The sequence below is a fragment of the Phocoena phocoena genome, chromosome 20, assembly GCF_963924675.1.
Source record: "Phocoena phocoena chromosome 20, mPhoPho1.1, whole genome shotgun sequence".
Classification (NCBI taxonomy): Eukaryota; Metazoa; Chordata; class Mammalia; order Artiodactyla; family Phocoenidae; genus Phocoena; species Phocoena phocoena.
In genome coordinates, this window is record NC_089238.1 from 12,138,542 (window position 1) to 12,160,896 (window position 22,355).

The 22,355-nt window shown below is 55.5% G+C and overlaps 2 protein-coding genes across 2 annotated transcripts in view; both read right to left on the reverse strand.

The window, feature by feature from the left end:
* Window positions 1-2,535: 2,535 nt before the first annotated feature.
* Window positions 2,536-13,917, reverse strand: SHKBP1 (SH3KBP1 binding protein 1). The gene is made up of 18 exons (XM_065898559.1): window positions 13,828-13,917; window positions 13,543-13,596; window positions 13,378-13,423; window positions 13,198-13,271; window positions 12,839-12,897; window positions 12,529-12,609; window positions 11,408-11,569; window positions 11,237-11,327; window positions 10,956-11,146; window positions 10,253-10,368; window positions 9,347-9,434; window positions 9,116-9,232; window positions 6,452-6,622; window positions 5,241-5,396; window positions 4,724-4,820; window positions 3,476-3,654; window positions 3,073-3,187; window positions 2,536-2,951 (listed from the first exon to the last, which is right to left on the reverse strand). The coding sequence occupies exons 1-18, from the start codon at window positions 13,911-13,913 to the stop codon at window positions 2,720-2,722; spliced, it is 2,115 nt and encodes a 704-aa protein (XP_065754631.1). The 5' UTR covers window positions 13,914-13,917; the 3' UTR covers window positions 2,536-2,719.
* A 1,087-nt stretch (window positions 13,918-15,004) lies between these two features.
* Window positions 15,005-22,355, reverse strand: part of SPTBN4 (spectrin beta, non-erythrocytic 4) — a 69,432-nt gene continuing 62,081 nt past the window's right edge. The window contains exons 27-35 of the mRNA XM_065899264.1: window positions 22,168-22,306; window positions 21,990-22,074; window positions 21,435-21,631; window positions 20,228-20,847; window positions 19,077-19,146; window positions 18,140-18,432; window positions 16,794-16,967; window positions 16,606-16,648; window positions 15,005-15,381 (exon numbers count right to left, since the gene is read on the reverse strand). Of these exons, the coding sequence (XP_065755336.1) occupies window positions 15,223-15,381; window positions 16,606-16,648; window positions 16,794-16,967; window positions 18,140-18,432; window positions 19,077-19,146; window positions 20,228-20,847; window positions 21,435-21,631; window positions 21,990-22,074; window positions 22,168-22,306 (1,780 nt within the window). The 3' untranslated portion in view covers window positions 15,005-15,222. The remainder of the gene's footprint in view (window positions 15,382-16,605; window positions 16,649-16,793; window positions 16,968-18,139; window positions 18,433-19,076; window positions 19,147-20,227; window positions 20,848-21,434; window positions 21,632-21,989; window positions 22,075-22,167; window positions 22,307-22,355) is intronic.

Here is a 22,355-nt window from a genome sequence, read left to right on the forward strand (position 1 = left end):
TAAATTCAAGGCCCCACCCTCTTTCCTCAGAATTACAAGCCTCGCCTCTCTGCTCCCAAAGGCATCAGAGCTTCACAGCCTGCCCCCTAGTTGACCCCTTCTCTTTCAGGTCACAACCTTTCCCACAAGAATTGGGCCAAGGCCCCACACTTAGGATCCCAAACCCTACCCCTTTCACGTTTGTCCCCCCTCTGGGGACCCCGTCTCTCAAAGCAGTTTGATTCTTAAGGTTCCCAGTTCTGTAGCCTTAGCCCCGCCCCGAGTAGACCCCAGCCTCCACCCACACAGGGTACTAGGCCTGACCATACCATACGGCTGACCCCAGACTAAGAACAGCAATCAATTCAGCTTCGAATTCATCCCCAACTCCTGCTCCTTCTTCCAAGGGATGTGCAAGGAGGACAGGGGACCCCCTTCACCCTCCCGCCTTACCTTGAGGCACACGGGCTGATTCACACAGCCACACTCACACCCGTTAACGTCACCTACAGCAATCCATACCTACACCCAAAACTGACACCCAGAAGTCTGGGCCCACCCACCGTCCAGGGACTCACAGCCCCTTGGATCAATAACGACGGCACTCAGGCCCCACTAAGGGGCATTTGTGAGTTGTCCCAGCTCAGTGATGGAGTGCCTGGCTCTGCCCACTGAATATGCCCTGTGTCCCTGTCTTCGTGTAGCTCCCGCGATCCCTGCTAACATGACCCTGCAGGAGAGTGTGTCCCTGCCCCCGTTGCCCGCCTCCCCGTCTCCTACCCTGTAGCTGGAGCATTTGCTGGGGGCGCCGCCGAAATTTCTCCCTTCTGCTTGGGATCCAGGGCATCTTCAATGCTCGTTGCTAGGCAACAGCCTCTGGCTCACCACTGCAACTTCCGGGGATGGCGTTGGCTTCCCCTCCCCCCCAGAATTTGGAGTTCCCAGCTCCCAATCCCCCCCTACCAGTGCCACTATCTTCCAGGGTTGCTTCTATGTCTCTCCTGTATCTTGATCTGATCTCGACCCTTCAGAATCCATCAGAGTTCTAGAGCCCTGGCATTCCAGAAGCTTCCTCCATTGTATGTGCTCACACACGGGGTTTTATCCTGGTATTAAAAAAACAAACAAATCTTTTTAGGGTTCTTGATTTTCTAACATTCTCTTCCTCAGTTCTAGAATCACTAGCATCCCAGAAACACAAGTGTTCTGGATTCCCTGGCATGGAAAAAAAAAAACGATCTCAATAATCCAGCTCTGTGAGCATTACAAAATACCCCCATATTCTAGATCACAGACATTCCAGAACACTCATGTTTTAGAATCACTCACCTTTTAGGCCTCCCACTCATGTTCTAGATTCTCTGGCAATCCAGAACCCCTTGACATTATGGATTTCTTAGGATGAAAACAAATCCTCTAGTGATCTAGAAGGGAAGGGCTGGCATTCCAGAATATGCCTGTGCTCTAGATTTCCTAGCAATCCGGATTCCTTTCTGTTTCCTATAATTATCAGCATTCCAGAATGCCTGGCTTGCAATATTCCTACTGGTGTAGATTCATAGGCATTCTAGAAAGCTCCTCTGTTCTAGAATCATTGACTTTCCAGGTCCTTTTTCAGAAACTTCTACAGTCTGGATTCTTTGATATGCAGGGAGGAAGCCTAATACTGCTCATCCACTAGTACTCTAGAATATTCCTGTGTTCTACATTTCCTAACATTCTAGACCCCACTCCCCCATGTTACAGAAGTTCTGGCATTCCAGAAACTCTGGAATTCCAGGATTAGCATGTTCTAAAATCCCTTGTTCTTAGTTGGCCCACTTTCTCTTCTATTATTGACCCAAGGAAAAGATGCAGAAAACTTCCCTGAGGAGTTGACATAGGTAGGTATTAACTGGGGAAAAACCTCAAGGATGTCAGGCTGGGGTGAGCTGATCCTGTTCTACATACCCTCCCTGGTGTGGGCAAGAGAGGGGTGAAAGACTGGGCAGCCAGGGATATGGGCAAAGTGTTTGCAGTGGTGAAGTTTGGGGTACAAATGTCACCTAGCCGACATCTGTGTTTCTGCCATCCTGTACCTATTCATCCCTGTTTGTGGTAATAGTACCCTGAATCACCTTTCAGGAACTCTTCCTCCACTCTGTCAACACGGGGCTGACCTCACTGCCTGGCTCGTGAGGGCACGTGATTAGTCCAGGAATGGCCATCTGATTCAGTTTAAGTCAATGAGAATCAGTCCTGTGATTTTGCTGCTGCTAGAGAGAAAAATGTTGCTAAGGAGCTACCTGGAGTTATCCTGGCACAGAGCGGGGAAAACCTGACTGAGAACGACCCCAGAGGAGAGCAAAGCCAAAAGATGGAAAGATATTCTGGATGAGTGTTTGAGCCCTGGATCCAGCCATGCCTGAAGCCAGGGTGTAAACCAATTCCCCTTCTTTACTTAAACCAGGAGAGACAGATGTTCCTGAATCTACAGCCAGGGACCTGGTTGGGCACCACGGCTCTCTTACCCTTTCCCTAGGGGTGCCCAAACCCTCTCAGAATGTGACCAAGGTGTTGGCAGTGAGAACTTTATTAGGGAAGGGTGACTTTGGCTCCAGAAAAGGGAGATGATGGGGGCCTAGTAACACTAACCACTCCAAGGAGGCCCTGGCCCTGAACCCAGGGCTGTGACAGGAAGCGGGGCAGGCACCTGAGTCCCCCAGGGCCTGGGTATCTCAAGGCACCATGGCAGCCATGTTCAGAAGGAAGTTTCAGTGAGCTTCATCTTGGGGGGTGCAAGGGGAGCCCCGAGACCCGCGGAGGGCCGGGGGGCTGGTGTCGGTGGCCGCCGGGGCTCCGGCCCGCTCCGCACCAGTTCCTGGCAGCGTTCCACGAAGCTGCCTCCCCAGCGGCGCCGGGCCTCAGCCTGTGGGGGGCTTGGGCTCCCACGGCGGCTGGACAGGGAGGCGCTGCTGAAGGCTGAGTGGAGACTGAGGGGGTGATGAGGGTCAGTGCAGGTCATCAGGGTGGAGCTGGGTCCCCCCTGCCCCCAGGCCACCATGTTCTGCCCTCCGCCTCATTACTCAGAAGGGGAAGTGGAGTCACGCCTACCTGGTGAGAGAGGTCCGGGGTGAGGGGCTGGGGGGAGCACCCCTCAAGGAAGCCAGCGGGGCTAGTTCGCACTGCTCCAGCTGTTCCAGCAGCTCTTCCTCTGTCAGGCCCCCTGCTGGGGGCGGCAAGGAAGCAGCGTCAGGGGCAAGACAAGGGCACAGGCCAAGAGACAAAGGTCATGTGCAAGGACTGAGGTCGGGATAGGAGGAAAGATGCAGAGGTCGATGGACAGGGGTCAGAAGCTCAGAAAGAGAGGTTAAAAAGCAAGGGCGAGGAGGGGTTGGGGGCCAGGGAAAGGGGCCAGAGGGCAAGGGCTTGGGGAGGGAGCTCATGGCGAAGGAGGTTGTGGAGAGGGTGCAGGGTGAGTCTGTGGGGCTTGGGACGGGACTGGAGCGGGGAGTACCAGGCGCCTGGCCGAGGCCGTCCATGGCGGTGGTCAGGTCCCACATGGCCAAGCTGCCGTTGGCCTGGCCAGTGAGCAGGTAGCGCCGGGGCCGGGAGCCCAGCCTCCGGGAGCCCTCACACTCGAGCACTGTGAAGGCGGTGGTGGGCGAGCCGTCCACGGAGCGCACGGAGCACACCCTGAGAGGGGAGGGGCAGGGGTCACCTTGGCCACACCAGGGCCTGGCCTGGTCCCTCTTCTCATCTTTATACCCCTCCCAGGCCTCAGTCCCCACCGCCCTTATGGTTTCAGTTCCTGCTTCTCGGATGAGCACCCAAGCCTCTCCATCCCTCCCAAATCTACTGTCTTGGGTTCCAGCCCTGTGGGGACCAGGAGCCTCCTGGATGTCCCCAGCCCCACACACTCACCATGGGGCCCAAATGGGATTCTCCCCCAGACATGTTGCCCTCCCTGTTCCTGTCTCAGGGAGGGCCCAAGACTCATCCTGGGTGCCTCCCTCACTTCCCAGCATTCCCCATGGCCGGCCCCCTCCTCCCCTCCCCATCTGGCCCTGATCAAGCCCTGACCTCTCCGGCCAGGCATCTGTCCCAGCCTGCTCTCCAACCTCCAGTCCATCCCCCTCAGAGCAGCCATGGCTCCCCAGGACACTCAGGACAGTCTCAGCTCTTCCATACAATTGGCAAGGCTGCGCCCCTCTGCAGCCCCATTTCTCACCTCTTGGTGCTCCAGCCCCCAGAGACCACGTGCAGGTCCCTGGTTATCCTCTCTGGCTGTTCCAGCCTTTGCACATGCTGCCCCTTCAGCCAGGCACAGACTTTCCCCTCCCTCCTTTCTTCTGCTCATTCTTATTTATCCTCAAGGTCTCTGCTCAGAGACTCCTCTTCAACAGGCCCCCTTCCCAGGCTGGAGCAAGCACCACCTCTGGGCTCCCACAGCTTCCCGTCCCTCCCCCATCCTGGCCCTCACCCCCCAGCCTGTGCACACACTCCCAGCCCCCAGCCCGGCCCTGACTACACTGGGCGATCTCTGCTTGCGGTCCAGCAGGGGCACCTGGGATCGTTCCAGCTTCACTCCCATCCACACATGTCACACCTTTGATACCCCAAACTCCAAATCTAGGACCAGGCTTGTGCTCCTCCCCAGCCTCTGCTCCTGCGGTGTCCCTTGGCTGGGATGCCCTTCTGACCTCCCTGGCATCTTGCCTTCTCCTCTGACTGCCCGCCCTCCGTTTGACGGGATGGTCCTCACCGCTGACCGGTGGAGGAAAGACGCACGAAGAGCTGGCTGGCATTTGGTACCACCTTCTGAATGAACACTTGCTGGTCGTCCCGCTCGCCGTAGGGGCCTGGGCCAGGTAGAGGGGGGCAGTCAGGGCCAGCTGGGGTCCCTGTGACCTCCAGATCCCAAGACTCTGCCTCCTTCCCCACTGCTGAACCTCCCCTCCAGGACCAGGTCCCCATCCCCAGGTGGCTGGGGTGGGGCGAGGTCAGACAGGGTTGGATGTCAGCAACAGTCAGTGCAGTTCAGGCACATCAGGGGCAGGGGGCGGATGCTGGGTCAGCAGGAATCAATGGGGGTAACAGAATTCAACTGGGATGGCTGGGAGTAAGTGGCGGTCAATAGGTGTCAGGTGCTGATGGGTGTAGGTCAACCCCATCAGCTGGGTGGGTCAAGAGAGGTCTACAGGGGTCAGGAAAGGGATCAGTGGAGGCCAATGGAGGTCAGGCAGGGTCCGTGCGGTGGGGGACCCGGGGCTAGGAGGCACCAATGTCATTGCCAGCACTGCAGCCGCCATGCCCATCGGCCGATTCCAGCGCCAGGATCTTGAATGAAGCGAGCGGGGTGGAGCCAGGCTGGGTGGAAATCATGCCACGGAAGCGAGTCACAGACCACGTCCGCACATGGTTGTTGTCGGCACAGACTGAGGAGCCAGGGGGCAGGAGCAGGTCAGGCCCGGCCGTGGCATCACCACTGCCCGACCTTCCTGAGCCCCGGGATGACCTCCTTCCAAAGGTGTCAGGATTCAGGCCCCTCTGAATGCTTCCCTTTCAGAGAATTCTCTCTTCCCCAGAACTCCAAATAGTTAACAATCCCGGTGGCTCTGCCTCCAAATCATTCCAGGGCCTGATCTCACTTTTCCCTGCCCACTGCTCCCACCCCACCCCTACCCTGGTCCTGTCCATCTCATCTCCTGCCTGGACCATTGCAGCAGCCCCCTCTTTGGCCTTCCTGCTCCCATCCTGTCCCCACATGCAGTCAGAGGGACCCTGTGAACACCTGTGTCAGGTCACAGCCCTCCTCTGCTGTGAGACCTCCCGCGGCGCCATCTCATTCAGGGTTAAGGACAAAGTCTTCTCCATGGGTTACAAGGTCCCACTGACCTACCCCATCACCCCCCACCCTCTTCCTCACCCACTCCACTCTGGGCCCAGTGGGCCCCTGCTCTTCCTTAGACACACCAAACATCCTCCCACCTCAGAGCCTTTGCAATGCCTGTTCCCTCTGCCTGGAATGCTTGTCCCCACTGACCTGCACTGCTCATTTCTGTTCAGAGCTCCTTCCTCAGGAAGAACTTCCTGAACCATGCACTCTCCAGTGATCCTGGCACTCTCTTGGCCTCTCACATAGCTTTGTTTTTATTCATGGCCCCCATCCCCATTGCCAGATAGTGATTTATATTTTTATTGATTTATTGTCCGCTGCCCCCGCTAGAGCATCAGCTCCACGAGGGTAGGGACTTGGCCTGTCTTATCACTGTTTCCCCCATGCCTGGCAATTGCTAAATTGATTAATTTTCCCCTCTCCCTGGCAAATCCACTCCCCACAGACTGGTCCCCTTCACGGAATTCTCCAGAGGCCACTCCCCACACACTGTCTCTCCCCAGTGTAAACCCTCATCCACCTGGCTTCGTGCTCACAGCTAAGCCATCCCTCCTGCAGGGAGATGGGCATGTGGGGCAGCCGGCCAAGGCTCACCTGAGATGAGGTGCTTCTCTGACAGCATGATCTTGGTGACAGGGCTGCGGTGCACGGTGAAGGTCTGAAAGAGCTGAGGCCCCGAGCCCACAGTCTCGGGATGCTGCACGATGACACGCACACCCCCTGAGCTCGTGCCGTAGGCGATCTCAATCCAGTTCCCACTGTCACCTGGTGAGGGGCCGAGGAGGAAGAGAGGGACAGGGTCACAGAGAGACAGAAACCAAGGCAGAGAGAAGAGGCAACAGACAAAGAACAGATGCAGAGTCAGAAAGTAAAGGGAGAGGGAGAGATGGAGAGAACAAGGTGGCGAGACGTGGGAAATGGAGGAATGGGAGACAGAGGGATGGGGCAGAGAAACCAGAGACAGAAATTAAGACAGAGAGGGAGACAGATTGACATATGTACACTAATGTGTGTAAAATAGATAACTAATAAGAACGTGCTATATAAAAAATAAACTAAAATTTTAAAGAAGACAGAGAGAGGGCTTCCCTGGTGGCGCAGTGGTTGAGAGTCCGCCTGCCAATGCAGGGGACACGGGTTCGTGCCCCGGTCCGGGAAGATCCCACATGCTGAGGAGCGGCTGGGCCCGTGAGCCATGGCCGCTGGACCTGCGCTCCGCAACGGGAGAGGCCACAACAGTGAGACGCCGGCGTACCGCAAAAAAAAAAAAAAAAAAAAAAAAAGAGACAAAGCTGAGAAGAGGGGGAAGAGAGATAGAAAAATAGAGAAACAGGGAACCAAGAAACAAATCACAGGGAGGGATACAGAGACAGAGACTGACAGAGAGAGAGATGGAATTCGAGAGAAAGACAGAGAAACATAGAAAGGGACATATAAACAAACAGGCCCGGGTTCAGTCTCTTCAGGGAACTAAGATCCTGCAAGCCACATGGTGGGGTGGGGTCAAACAAACAAACAAAACCAGACAGACAGCAAGGCAAGAAAATGAAACTCGACACAGCGTGCCTGAGGAACTCCCCAACCTTGCCAAATTTCCACAGGGGAAAGGTATGTTGTAACGTCATAAACTTAATGGACCATCTTAAGGAATGTGGGTAAAATGTGGTTTTAATATTTTATGCAGGAGTTAGAAGCAATGGATTCAGGTTATGAACAGCAACATGGATGGATATTTAACCTAGGGCAGGATGGACAAAAGTAAGATATATAAACTGAGTTATATACCCCATACCATTTATGCAAATTCAAAAACATGTCCATAATACCCATTTTGTAAGGACACAAACAAATGAAAATATAAATGCTAAACGTGACAGAATAGTGGCACGTGGAGAGGACGGGGATGGGGAGGAAAGGAGTAAATCAATGACATAAAAAAGGGGCCTTAGGAATTCCCTGGCAGTCCAGTGGTTGGGGCTCCGCGCTCTCACTGCCAAGGGCCTGGGCTCAATCCCTGGTCAGGGAACTAAGATCCCACAAGCCACACAGTGTGGCCAAATAAATAACTAAATACAGTTTAAAAAAAGAAAGGGGCCTTATGTGATGACATGCTGTGAAGTTAAGTTTATTATTAATTTACGCCTGCTAGAAAAAAATGCACTGTGACCCCTACCTCACACCATACCTAAAAGTTAATTTGAAATGGAACAGAAAGCTACGTGTAAAAGCTAAAACTGCAAAGCTTCTAGAAGAAAACATAGGGAAAAATCTTCACAACCTGGGGGTAGGGTAAGAGATCTTAAGCTCCAAAAAAGCACTAACCATTAAAAAAAAAATGAATCGTTAACCAAAGTGAAAAAAGTCAGACACAAAAAGCCACGTACTGCATGATTCCATTTACATTAAATGTCTAGAACAGGCAAATCCACAGAGACAGAAAGTGGATTAGAGGTGTCCAGGGGCTGTCAGGAGGGAGGACTGGGGTGTGACCGCTAACAAGCATGGGTTGTTCTGGGGGTGATAAAAACGTTCTGGAATTAGATAGTGGTGATGGCGGCACAACTTTGTGAATCTACTAAAATTACTCAGTTGTGAATTTTATGGTATGGGAATTATATCTCAGTAAAAACAAACAAAAAAACTATTTCTCTGCATTTGCAATCAAGAAAACAAAACACAAAGACTGTCTCAAGTGAGAGAACTCAGCTTCATCCACTGTAACACATGCATCCTCTTTCTGTTTGACTGTTTATGTTTCTTTGATTTTGTTTGTTTGGGGTTTTCATTTGTTGTTGTTGCTGTTGCTGTTTTGGTGTGTGTGTGTGGGTTTGGCCACGCTACACAGCTTATGGGATTTTAGTTTCCGACTAGGAATCGAACCTGGGCCCTCCTCAGTAGTGAGAACCTGGAGTCCTAACCACTGGACCACCTGGGAATTCCCAAGACATGCATCCTCTTTGTTTCAGGAGCGTGCAAGCATCACGCCCTAATCACAGATATGGGAAAGAAACACCAAGATCAACAACTAGAGGTCAATTTTGCCCCTGGTGAAGAGGCCTGCCATGGCGGAGCACCTAGAACAGTGCCTATATGTAAGTGGTGCTCAGTAACTGTTTGTTGAATGACTGTATGAGTTGAATCTGTCTGCTTCTCCATAAATCTCACTGGGTCATGCTACACAAGTGATGGGGAGACAGCTCCGGGCTGCGGTCGGGGCTGGCTGCTGATGGCAGGGCAGGGAGCTGAGCTATAGCTTACTGGTCTTTGGGGTGAGGTAGACACTCAGGGCTGTGACTCCATCCTCCGCTGGGTCCCGGTAGAGCTCGCTGACAAGGAGGTCATTGTCCTTCATGCGCAGGGGGAATTTCTGCACATCTGGGGTGAACAGGGAGGATAGAGTGGGTTTGTTCAAGGTACCCCAGCCTTTCCCCTCCTCTCCCACCTCTCAGGGGAGGTTCTCAGGCAGCTGGAGTGCCAGCTGCTGCTCACCCACGTAGTAGATGGAGCCGTTGTTGCAGCCCAGGAGGAGGAAGGAGCCTGCAGCATCGTAACTGGTGATGGGCTGCACCTCCTGGACCTGGGGGTGGGGCGGGGTGGGCTGTGGCCATGGTGCCATCCCTTCCTGCCTTTGCCTCTGCAGTGAGCCCCCTGGCATGCCCATGCCTCCCTGCTCCAGCACCCTCCCACCAGTTTCTAGGCCCACTCCTCCCCAGCCTTGCCTGCTCCAGGCCTGCATCATCGGCGTCTGTCTCTGAATGGCTCTTGGTTGGCGCTTCTGTCTCGTGGCCTCTCCTTGACTCTGTATTTCTGACATTTCTTTACTCATCTCCCTCTTTCTCTCTGTGTCCCTTCATCTACTACAGTCATTTAGTCCTGGTTTCTCTCCACCCACCCTCTTTCTGTCTCTCTGGCACCTCTGACCTCCTGTTTCTATTTGTCTGTTTCTCTCCATCTCTGTTTCTTTCTCTGTCCTTTCTCTGTTTGTCTGTCTCTCTCAGCCAAACGCTCACACTTTAGAAAACGACGCTGTGGGTGTATTTTCTGTTTTACATGTTGGACAGAGCTTGGGGCGAGTGCAGAGAGAATGATGGACGTTTGCACGTCTGTCTCTGGGTTTCCGCCTCCTCTACCATCTCCCCTCACCCGGTCTCCCACCCAGTGTCTGGAGAACCCTCTCTTCCTTTCCAAACCCACCATCCTTCACATCAGCCACGAAGGCCTCCTGGATCCTCCTTTGGCCTTTATCATACCCCATCCTACCCCACCACTGGATCTGGCCCACTGCTGGGTCCCCTGGTTCTCTCCAGGTCGGGTGGGGCAGAAAGGAACCCCTCCCTGGGTCTGACTGGTCTGGGCACCCGAGAAAGAGGCAGCCAGGCTGGCCAGTGCCCTGACCTGCCAGTGCTTGGTGACGGCATTCCACACCCCGATGCGCCCTGTGTGGCTTGTGGCGATGAGCTGGTTCCCGACAAAGAATAAGGCCTCCACAGGCACGCCCAGATGGAACACTCCTGCACAGGGTGAGGAAGGCTGAGCCAGGACCCCCTTTCACGGGGGAGAAGAGGGGTGGCAGGAAGAACTCCAAGGGCCAGAGGATTCAACTTGGTCATAGAATCTTTACAGGTTAGAGGATTCCAGCAGGAATTACAGCGGATTACAACGGGCCAGATTCCTGCTGCGGCGAGGGACTCTAGCAGGGCGTGGGACTCTAACGCAGCTAAGATTTTCAACAAAGGCAAAAAACTCTATGGGTGGTAGGGGATTCTCACGAGGATTAAGATTTGTTAGCGAACAGATTAGTCTAAGGAGTCAGATTTCTAATGGGAACAGATTCTAACAGGTCTGGGATTTCACTGGCAGGGAGAATTCTACCCAAGCAAAGAGATCTAACAGGGCAGTGAATTCTGATGGAGGAGAGAATTGTATGTGGGTGGATTTTTCTACCAAACCAAGGAATGCTAACAGGATACGGAATTCTAAAGGGCTGGAGCATCCTAATAACGCAGAGAATGGTGGCACGTGGGCTGTTTTAACAGGCCACAAGTTGGAGTAGAATTCTAAAGGGCAAAAGGGTTCTGGAAAAAGCCTGGTGCCATACCTATCTCAGAGCCTCCGCCTTCTGCCTGCAGAGCCCACAGCAGAATCTCGCTGCCCGTGGCTGCTGCCACCATCTTGTCATGCTCACCCAGGGCCCCACTGAGCACCCGGGCTGTGAGTGCCAGTCGCTCAATGGGCCAGTCCAGGCGGGGACTGGAAAACACCAGCTGCCAGCCAGAGGCTTCCTTCAGCCTGGAAGATTGAGGGACATCGTGAACCCTCACCCTGAGCCCTCCCCATCAACAGGGCTTAAGGTGTCCTCCCACCACCCTCCCTGAGCACCTATAGCAGACAAGAAACTGGGTATAGGCCACGGCGATCCAGTTGTGGTGTCCACACACCAGGCGCACCATTCCCGGCTCCTCTGGTAGCCCTTGCGGGGAAAGGCAGGGATCAGGGCAGGGTCACAGGGGCCCACTGGCTGCCCCAATCTCCCAAGAGACAGAAATGTACCTGATGGGGAGGGAGGGGCTTTCTCATCTAGCATTCGGCCCAGCAGCCCTGCGTTGCCCAGGTTGGGGGGCATCGTGTTGCTCCTTCGAACAGGGGCTGGGCGTCCCCCTGCTTGCTGGGGCCCCACCAGGCTATGCCTGTTCCGCCGCTTCAGCGGGAACACTGTGGCAGGGAGAAGGGGTAGAGTGACAATCATTGTAATAATTGTCACGTAGCAAGCACTTAAAGTGTGCCAGATGCTGATTTTGCCACATGGGTAGCATCGTCTCCTAGAGAAAAGATTTTCGGTGGTGCAGGGACATGGCGTTAAATGAGACTGAATCACACAGCGAGCTGCTCCCTTTTCAGTTCCTTTGAGCCCATCACAAATAAAGAATCAGTTTGGGGCTGCCACGATATTAATAGCTCTTCAATATTTGGCAATCTTTCCTTTCAAGAAATGGAAGCCTGTCTCATTGGCAGACAACAGTATCTACCCAGAGTTTAATTACACTGTTATGTTTGGGGTTTATTTCACGTCTACTTATTTATGGCATGAAGGTAGTGACAAAAAGCTTCTATTTAAAACAATTAAAAAAAAAACAGGGTCAAACTAAGTTAAGAGAACAATGCGTCTTCATATTTGACAAACTTCATGAAGGTAGTAGGTCTTGACTGAGGTTAGGGAAATAAAGCCATAAACTGAATTTCCCCACTCTATTCCTTCTACCTATCAGCAAAGTCTAGTAGATTACAGTTCCCAATAACCACGGGTGCATATTTTCCATGGCCAGTGGGCTGGCTGCTCCATGGAGATTATAGTCAATAACTCTCCTTTAACATTTCTCCCCTCCATGCAAAGGACACCAGTTCTCCCTAAGCCTCCCTACAAGGAAATCAAACCTGGACTACAACTCCCATTGGGCTCTAGGGTAAGCTTCTGAGCCTCCGGGGGACTAGCTTGGCCCATTGCCTCATGGGAAACGCTGTTTCTTACTTCCTTTCCAAGCATCAGTCCAAGCATCTGATATAGAACTACAACTCCCATAGTGTCTCAGGGCCCACAGCTCAGGCAACCAAGAGCTGCAGCCTTATGGGAAATGTAGTCTTTAGCCCCCCCTCCATTCCTTAGTAGTTCCCACCTGGTGGAGGCAGGTAACCATTGAAGAGGACGTTTCCGCAAGAAGAGCGATCCAACTCTTCCCGAAGCTGCAGACGACGAACTAAGACGGAAGGACTCAAAGGCTGGGACTTGGAGAACACTGAGGCAGATCCCTTTCCCCCTCCCCCATCTCTTTCTCCACAGAATATCACCACCCTCCTGAGACCCAGGACCAAACCCAGGGCTCTCAGCTCTAATCCAACCTTCTTTCAGGAGGGAGGGGAAAGGGGGAGCATCACTAGTGAGCTAGTTTTCTATGGGATGAGGATGTTAAAGGGGGCCCCACTTACCCAGAGGAGTGAGTCCATAGAACTGGGCTTCGTGGAGGAGGCTGGAACCGTGGATACCCCTGGGTAGTAGAATTGACTAGGGGTCAGGGTCTGGGGAGTGGGAGTGGACAGAGAATGCTGAGGACGAAGTTTTCAAAACTGCACAGAGAATCTCAAGAGGTAGAAAATTTTGATTGGATCAAGATTCTAAGGTGAAAATGTGTGTGTATGTGTGCGTGTGTGTTTTGTGGGGGAGAATTCTAAGGACGCATAATTTAAATATGATCAAGGAGCTTAAGTGAACATTCTGAGGGGAAGAAGAGACTTCCGGGGGGGGCGGTGAAGACGGTGGGGGACTCCCCTTTATCTTCCATGCCAACCTGGGGTCCAACTCTTTGGTGCGCAGGAAGTTGAGGATAGGGGCGAAGACGGTGGGGTCCCTGTCGATGAAGATCTGCGGGGAAGGGAGGCAGAGGACAGATAGGGCAAAGAGCCGGGCTGAGTGCGGATCCTGTCCCTCCTCCTACCGGCCGCCCCATATCAGCTCTTGCTCTACTCACGGCTCCGGTCTCATCTTTCAGTGTTGAGATGCGTCCACTCAGAAGACTGCAGGGAGGGGACGCAGAGCAGGTGTCACGGGCCGGGGTGTGTGTGTGAGGGGGAGATTAGGTCTCCCCATACCCTCTCCTCCCGCCCCCCCACCCCAAACTCGCTCTCCCAATCACCTGGAGAAGAAGGAGTCTGGGATCCAGGTGAGAGTCTGGCGAGAGGTACTGAATCTGTGCGGGGACCGTGAGCGGACGCGAGATGATGGAGGGAGGATGAGGAATGGGGCCCCCCAATCTCAACCCGGTAAGTTCCCTTCCTTCCCCCAGCACCCATCCAGGCTCCCCACCTCCAGCAGGGGGCGGAGCAATCCCTGATGGACAGGAATTCCCCCGGTAGAGGCGGGTACTCCCACCTCGTTCCCCGCTCTTGAGAGTAGCGCCTCAGGAAACTCCTACACTCACCTTTTGCCTCCCACGTTCAGATGAATCACCTCCCCGGGAGGTCCCCGACCTGGGACCCCGTCTGCTGCAGGGGCCGCGGCTGCCATGGCCCCCGGGTTAGCCGGCCAGCCTGCACCCGCTTCCGGGTGTGCATCCCGCCCCGCCCCCACCGGGTGCTCATTGGGCAGGAGACTCCCGGAGCCACCGGCGATTGGGTAAAGCGCTCACCCGTCGCAGTTAATTTCTCCGCCTCCTTAAAGGGTCCCGCCTTTCCTGTCCTGGACGGGACGGACCGAACGGCTCCTTTGGGGAAGTTTAGTTACCACGGATAGCAAAACGTTCCTCCATCCCTCTGGGGTTCCCGGTTTAGGAATGGCATCTAGGTGATTCGTCGGGGACACGTGTTTAGACCTCGAAATTAGTCCACACCAAGAGGGACATCTAAATGTTCTCCGCAAGACAGTTTCTTCCCCTCGCCCCACCCAGTCCTCCTGGGCGCAGCCCATGAAACGCGAAAAAACCAGCACAGACCGTCAAAGCCAAAGGATTTATTATAGGTACACAGAGTGCGCGCCTGCCACACGCCCCCACACCCCTGGGTCCCAGCGGCTTCTCCAGGTGGCCATGGGGGCTGCCCACAACCCGGTTCCCCCACTCCCCAGGGAAGTGCTCCAGCCAGAAGCATGCAGGGGGAGGGCTTCCCCTCGCCCCTCCCCTCCCGAAGTGGCCTTTACAGCTGGAGGGGGGAGGAGAGAGGAAGACAGTTTTGAGCTCTGACGCCCCTCCCATTAAAAGCCTTCGCGGATGCGGGGCGGGGGGAGGAGGAGGTCGACGTTTTGCAAAAATAAACTAAGTCAGGAATTAACCGCATGGCTCTGAGACGGCGGAGTTCGGGGGCTAGGGCCCCTTCACTCCCCCTTCCCAGACAGAGATCAAGGCAGCATTGGAAGTGAGGTAAAGGCGGGGAGGGGGGCGTCCCCTCCCCACCCCCTAGCACCCTGGATGGTCCAGGGGACCTCACCAGCGCCCCCATGCCCATCCCTAGGGCGGGAATTATCGCCCCTACCACCCCAGCTTCTTGGGGCTGGATCTGGGCATTCGGGCAGGGAGCTTGGTTCAACTGGCCCCTTACCCGCCCCCCCCACAAGCTCAGTTATTGCATAAAAATAATGGAGCCCCAGCACCTGGGGTGGAGGTGGCGAGCGGGAAGGGGCCGAGATATGGCTATAGGGGCAGCAATCTCCCCACCACTTCTTTGGGTGCAGGAGAAGTCCCCTCCTTTCCGGTGCCGGTCAGGGCGCGTCCGCAGTGTTGGTGGGACTAGGGCCTCCAGCCCCTGCGGAAGAGAAAGTGTCTTTGTGCCCACAGTGCGGGGAGGAGGGGCGGGGAGGTGAGTCAGGCCCTGCGGGTGGGAAGTCACTTCCGGCGCCCGCTGGCCCTGCGCTCCCCCGCCTCCCGCTTGGGATTGCCCTCGTCTGTGGACGACGTGGTGGGTTGTGGCTGGCCCCAGCGGGCGATCTCGGCGTGTTCCCCCACCGAGGCGGCCACAGCCTCCAGCCAGCCGTTCATCTCCTCCTGGAGAGAGAAACAGGACACAGTCTATATTCGGAAGAGAGGAGACCGATGAATCTAGAATCAGGCTGCCCACTCTGAACCTAAGTTTCCTCATCTATTAAATGGATAATACTAACAATAACAGTAATGATGATGATGATGTAAATAGTTACATAGCACTTATTTGGTGCCTAGCTCTGTTCTAAGCACTTTTGTGGATTAATTCACTTAATCCTATGCATTTGGATTATGTCTAACTCCCACTATAGAGATAAACAACAGGAAGCAATAATGTCAGCAGACACAAACACTGTAATTTTGCAGGCCCTGTAAGTGCTCTACCTGTATCAACTTATTTAATTCTCACAATAATCCTATGATGGGAAACTATTTTTATCTCCATTTTAAAGATAAGGAAAAGAGGCATGGAGGGAAGAAAGGCCTACTTCATAGCCTCTTGTGATGATGAATGAGGTAACAAGTGTTACTATTTTCAGCATCTCTTCAAACCACCTCCATGCCTGCTCCTCCTCCCCTGACCTCTCCCCTTAGCCCCAGTCCCAAGGTCCACTCACATTCTTGTCTCTCACCCACCTCCTCCTCCTCTCCCCACAGGCCTGCCCTAATCCAGCCTTGTGGTCTCCCACTTGGGTTCCTGCCCTGGCCACCTCCTGTGCTCCACACCTCCACTCTCACCCTCTCCATTCTACCCTGCACATGGTAACCAAATGGATCTTTCTTATGCATCACTGTAACCCTCCCTTGCTCAAAACTCTGCCATGGCTCCCTAGTGCCCTTAGAATAAACTCCAGCCTCCGAATGACCCACGGTGTCCTTAGAGATCCAGCCCCTGGGAACCTTTCTGAGAACTTTCCTCCTTGAACTCTCTCCTCCAGCACAGTTAACCCTTTGCGATTCTGTACTTCTGGTTCTTTGCACTTGTAGTTCATCTTTTTTTTTTTTTTTTAAGCTAACTCCCTCCCAACTTTCCAGTTTCATCTCAGAGGCCAAGGCAAGGAGGTTGGACGTTGTCCTGGGGCCTCCAGGCCAGCCCCTGATCTTCCACTCCCCCCAGCTAGATTAGAAACTTCTTCTGGTTTCTCATTGCCCATGGGCTTTCCCAGTTCAGCCCTGGTAACTCTGGCTTGTGCTTCTCCTCTTCACAGCCCCATCACTCTAGGCCAGGAGTCAGCCAGCCAGATGGTTCCTGAGGTCGAATAGGGGAGAGAAAGGAACAGATCTCACCTCATCTTTAGCCTGGAGCAAAAACTCACTGCCGTCCTGGGTTCTGTGGGAGAGGACACAGGATCTAGGGGCTCTGAGGCAGAGGCCCAGCCCACCCATCCACCAACCGTCCTCCAGGGAAGCAGGGTATTGCTGGGAGGGGGAAGGTGGGTCTTGGACCCTCCCTCTTGCCCATTGAGGGGGCTCACTGGAGCTTGAAGACGTGCTTCTTTTTCTTGTAGTCACTAGCCACCTCGCTGGTGGCCTTGTGCAGGCTGAGCAGTGGCTCCCCGCCATGCGTGCCCCCCGATGCTGGGCCCTTGGCGTCCTTGTAGAAGCCCAGCTCCCCCTTGCTGAGCACGCAGTACAGGCTCACCCACGACCTGGGGTGACGACATGGGGCTCAAGGCAGAGTCGCAGCACTCTGCCTGAGTACTCTTCATTAATACCCTTCATGGGCTGAATATGCTTGAACCTTCCTCCCTGGGGACCTTTGCCCTAGTTGGGCCATACACCTGGAGTGCTCCTCCTTATAGCAGTTGCTGAGCTGAGAGGAGGGTCTAAGTCTCTGGGTACCAAGCTTTTGTCCAGGCTGGCCCCTGCTGGGGTTGGCCTTCCTTATCCCCTCCCACACTGAATTTCCTGAAGGCAACACTTAAGCTGTCTCCTCCACAGGCCTCTGTTTGGGCATGTTCCTCGCCACTCCTCCACCACCCCCACCCCGAACCCCGAATTCCCTGAAGGGACATCTATTAGTCTATTGGTCTACTGTCTGGAGTGAGGAATTCTTGTCTCCCCATTCAGCGGAAGCCCCAACCGAGGAGGAAGTCTCCCACGATCAAAATACATCCAGGTGCCTCTGTTTATTCCCACCTTGCTCTCAGCACAAGGAGGAAAGACTACCTCCACAGGCAAAACCTCAATCTGTTCTGCCCAACTCCTTCTGCTTGTTCAACGCTTCCCTTATGGGCTCCACCTCTCCCCAGATTCTGCCTCTCAGTTGGACAAAAAAGGGTTGGACAATCCGGAGCTGGACTCCAAGAGTAGACACATCACTGTTAGGCCCCCATCTGGAAACCTATATGAGGTGCCCCCCACCCCTCAGCCCTCAGTTTGGGATCCGCCCCTTATCAGGCCCTTCCTCAATTGAAATTGAAATAAATGAACCCACCCCACTCACTGGTTGAAGGACCTCTCCAGGCTCCACCTCACGAGCCTTGAGAACCCTCTAGACGAGACCCCACACCGTTTGCTATCAGCTCTAGTTAACTCTTGGGTTGGTTGCTATAAGATTGGGTAGTAACAACTTTTTCTTCAGGTCCCGCCCCCATCTAAGCTCCACCCACTCACCCATTGGACGCACTAACCTTAAGCCCCGCTCCTCCGGCTCACTGATTGATTCTTTGAAGTTAAGGCCCCCTTTTCAGGCCTCGCCTACCCCGCCACGGGTTGGGCGCCCTAAAGTTTAGCCCCACCCCCCTCTTCAGACCCACTCATTCATTCATTCGACCCTGAGCTTGGGACCCGCCTTCCAAAGCCCCGCCCACACGCTCACCGGTTGGACGACTTGCGGTTAGCGTCGAGCTCGCGCTTGCGCAGCAGGAAGCCCTCGTGCTGCACTGTATGAGTGGGCGGTGGCGGAGGCGCGGGGGCGGAGCTGCCCTGGGCCGGGGCGGACCGCGAGCGCCGGCTTCCCCCGCCCTCACCACCCTCTCGGGGCCGCGGCCGCCGTCGCGGCTTGGGCCGGTCCCGCGCCCGCGGCCGGTCCGGCCGAGGTGTCCGCTCGGGCGGCTCAAGCCCGTTGGGCAGGCGGCCGGGGGGAAGCTCGCGAGGCTGAGGCAGCGACGGCTGTGTGAAGGGAGGGGGAAGAGGGGTGCTGTCCATAGTGGGGTGTGGGAGCCATCTGTCTGGGGGAACTCACAGGTCTGGGGGTCCCATCTGTCTGCAGGGCAATCTGTCTTGAAGGCGAGTATGGGAGGATCTCAGGGTTGGAGGCCCAACTCTTAAGGGCTCCCCCGGTCTTGGGAGTGGGTCTGTCAGGACGCCTACGTTTGGAATCCCTCTCTATCTTAGGGGGAAGGGAGTTAGACCTATGGAGGTGGGGGATGCAGGCAGGTAGATGTCCCAGCATCTTTGTAGGAGGAATCTGGGGCCTCCTGTGTGCATACGGCTGTCAGTAAGGAAATTTGAGACCCCCATTGGGCTAGAGAAAAAGTCCAGGACAGATGTGGGAAGAGTCTGGAGTCTACTTTGTGTGTGTGTGTGTGTGTGTGTGTGTAGGGCGGTAGGAGTCTCTTAGGTCGGTGGCCTCATCTTTCTAAGGGAGAAAATTTCAGATTGTGGGAGGCATCTGGGAGCCCTCTCCATCCCCTGAGAGCCTGTGCAGGGTTCGGATAGGGGGGCAGGGCTAAGCACTGGTGTTTTTGGGATTCTGACTCCGGTTCTGAGGAGAGGGGCCCCCATACCCCCACCCACACCGAGGCTCAACTTACCCCAACAGGGAGCCCTGGGCCTGCCTCCTTCTCCTGCAGCTGCTCCACAATGTCAGCCAGGGTGGCCTTCCTGGGGGTGGGGAGGTGGGCACAGAAAGACCCAATGGAACTGGGATGCCTTCTCCCAGAGACCAGCCTGGCTGGCCAGAGGAGCCTCAACCTCTTAGCCTGAGATGCCAGGTCCCTGTCCACTTCTGCAGCTACCTGTCTCAGATGTTTGCCTTACACACCACAGGTGCTCAGCACATGTCTGCCAAATGGAAGATGGAACCTCTCTCCCCTCTTGAGTTTTAAGCAACACAGAGACCAAAATGCAAACTGGTGCCTTCAAGCCTTTGAACATACTGTTGCCTTTTTCCACCCACCCCCTAAGCTTTCAAGCTCCCTGGATTTCCGCCATCCCAGCCCTGATCATTCTGGGTCACACTCTCTGGTGACAAGTCTGTTTCCCCCACTGGACTGTGAGCCCCATGAAAGCAGGGCTGGAGCTGGTTGGGTCATTGCTCTCCCCAGCACATACCACACACAGAGTGGGCACTCAGCCAATGTTCACGAAATACAAAATTAAAAGGGGTCAGGAAGTCATTGTCACTGAAACGTATTTGACCAAAGGCCTCTTTCTGGGGACACAGCTGGTTGAAGTGATGTGCACAACACACTCAGGATTCTGAAAGGCCTGGGTTCCAGTCATACTTCACCCAAGCTGAGTGACTTGCCCTCTGTGAGCCTCAGTTGCTCCATCCATAAAATGGATATGATTACAGCACCCAGTTTATGAGGTTGAGAGAGACTGTGATAAAGGGTCTTAACTCCAATCAGGGAGGTGATGGTTCCACCATTAGCCCAGTGGAGAAACTGAGATGCAGAGAGAATAAAATCCCTGCCCAGGGTCATCCAGGGGATTTGATGCAGGGGTCAGAAACTCAGTAGCAGAGAACCTGCACCTGGAGGAAGCCACTGCCACTGTGGGATAGTGGGAACGACTCCCAACCTCTTCCAGCCTCAGTTTACATCTCTACAGAATGGGTGCCACAAATGTATCTCCCTCTCTAGGCAGTTCTGAGCCCGGAAGCCCTCTCCGCTGGGCCTGTGTGGCTCCAGGAGCTCTCCGTGTCCCCCTTCCTCCACTCCCTGGGCACATGGGGCCTCACCCCTTGGCCAGGTCTCCTCTGGTGGGCATCTCCTGTTCGCTGGACTCCTGCCGCTCCAACCGCCGCTCCCGCCGCTCGCGCCGCCTCTCCATCTGCTCGTAGCGGCCCAGGGTAAGGCTGTGTGCCACCTCATGTTCCGTTGACTCCGGCCGCTCTGGCCGCCGCCTCCGCGCAGCCTCCTCAGATTGCTCGGCCGATTCCTGCCGCTCCTGCCGCCGCCTCCTGGGCAGCTCCTCCGCGCGATCAGCGGACTCCTGGCGCTCTGGCCGCGGCCGGACCTGCTCCGCTGCCGCGGGGGCCCCAGGGGTCTCCGCGGCGTCCTCTGGTGCAGCCGGCAGGGCCGTGGGCTCCACCCTCGCCGGGACCTCCGGCAGCCGGTCGATGCGCGGCTGGAGGCGCTCCGGCTTAAGCTCCTGGCGCACGTACCCCACCCGGGTCCGCACCTCGGCCGAGAGCGTGTCCGAGGCCCGGCGGGCCAGGGGCTCCAAGCCCCTCTCATAGCCCCCTGGTCGCAGCAGGGGCGCAGCCTTGGCCGCCAGTTCCGTAGGGTCTCCAAAGAACTTGCGCCCCAGTAGGGGGGTGGGTGGCTGCTTGCTCTGTTCTGCCTTGAGTTTCTCGATCTGGGGACAGAGGGGCCAGGCTCAGGCGGAAAGGCGGGGTGGGGTCGGGGCCTGGGAAGGTGGCTCTGGGTCGTCTGCCTCACCACCTAGTTTATTAGTTATTAGTGAAAAGCAAGGTTGTCCAGGCCTGTCTCTGCCAGGAGCTTAATTCCTATCTTCTCCTGCAAACACCTAGGGTTCCTTTAAGAACTGGCTAAATGATCACTTTCTCTAGGTGCCTTTCTGCCCACCCCCCATTGCCTCCTTCCTTCCAGACCTTAAGACTTTTAATTACAATGGTCTCTTCTCCTCATTTTTCAAGTCTCAGATCAGACTCCCCCAGGCCAAGACAAGTGTTTCTGGGCTCTCATGTCCCCCTGTGCTTCCCCCATCCTAGCCCTGGACTGTCACTGGTGACAGGTGACAGGTCTGTCCCCTACCCCCTTCAACCCTCTCCCCCCACCCCCGTCCCCCCCAGGACTGGGAGCCCAATGAGGGTGTGGCCCGGCTCTCACTCAACACAGCGCTGAGCCCGTGTGTTTGTCTCATACAGAGAGATGGGTGTGGAGCCGTGGGAGGGGTGCTGGGGCAGGAAATGGGGTGCTGACCGTGGTCAGGCGCCGTAGAGAGCTGAACCTTTCTTCCCAGGCCGCAGCCGCTTTGCGGAAGGCCTCGTGTCGCCGGATAAGCTGCTCCACCTCGTCCACGCTGCTCCCCAGCTCCCGGCTCTGCAGGAGCGGCTCCTGGGCCGTCAGCCAGGCATCAGCCACCACTGCCTCCTGGGCAAACTGGTGCACTTCCAGCACTGAGGAGAGACATTTGGGGTAAGGGTGCTGGGGGCACCTGTGGGCTCTTCACAGGGGCACTGGCTATTTTTTTTGGCCTTCCACACCCCCTCTGGTTTCCTAGCCCTGACCGCTCTGGGCTCTGCAGGAAGGAGAGAGGCGGGGGCTATTTCCGAGGGCACCAGCTTCTCCCCTAGGTGTCTGCCATCAGGGAGTCAATGATAGGGCAGCCCCCTTGTCCACCCTCCCAGGCCTTCATGTTTGCTGCTGAGGACCCATGCGGTGTGCAAAGCATGACTGTCACCCTCTGGGCTTTTCCTGACACGCCGGGGCATATCCCTGTGTCCTTGAGCCACGTGTGTCTGGGGCCCCACTCACTCTGCTGCAGCCACTCCCAATGGCGGTCCCACTTGTCCGACACCTCCTCCTTCCTGGTTCCCAGCTTGTCCAGCTGTGCCTGGATCTGGGAGTGGCGGGTGGGTAGGGAGAGGCGTCAGGGGTGGCTCCCACGCCGATGGGCACAGATGGCAGAGGGAGACCCCTGCTCCCCTCCCACCTCATCAGCCACGGCACTCTTGTTGAGCAGCAGAGAGCGCCCCAGCTCCTGGCAGGCTGTCAGCTCGGGCACCCGTGCCTCCAGCTCAGTCTTCAGGCCCTGGTGGTAGTTCATGAGCACCTCCACCGATGACACGTCCCTACAGTGGGTGGTGGGTAGGAATCTGAGCCATGGGCCGCCTCCCTCGA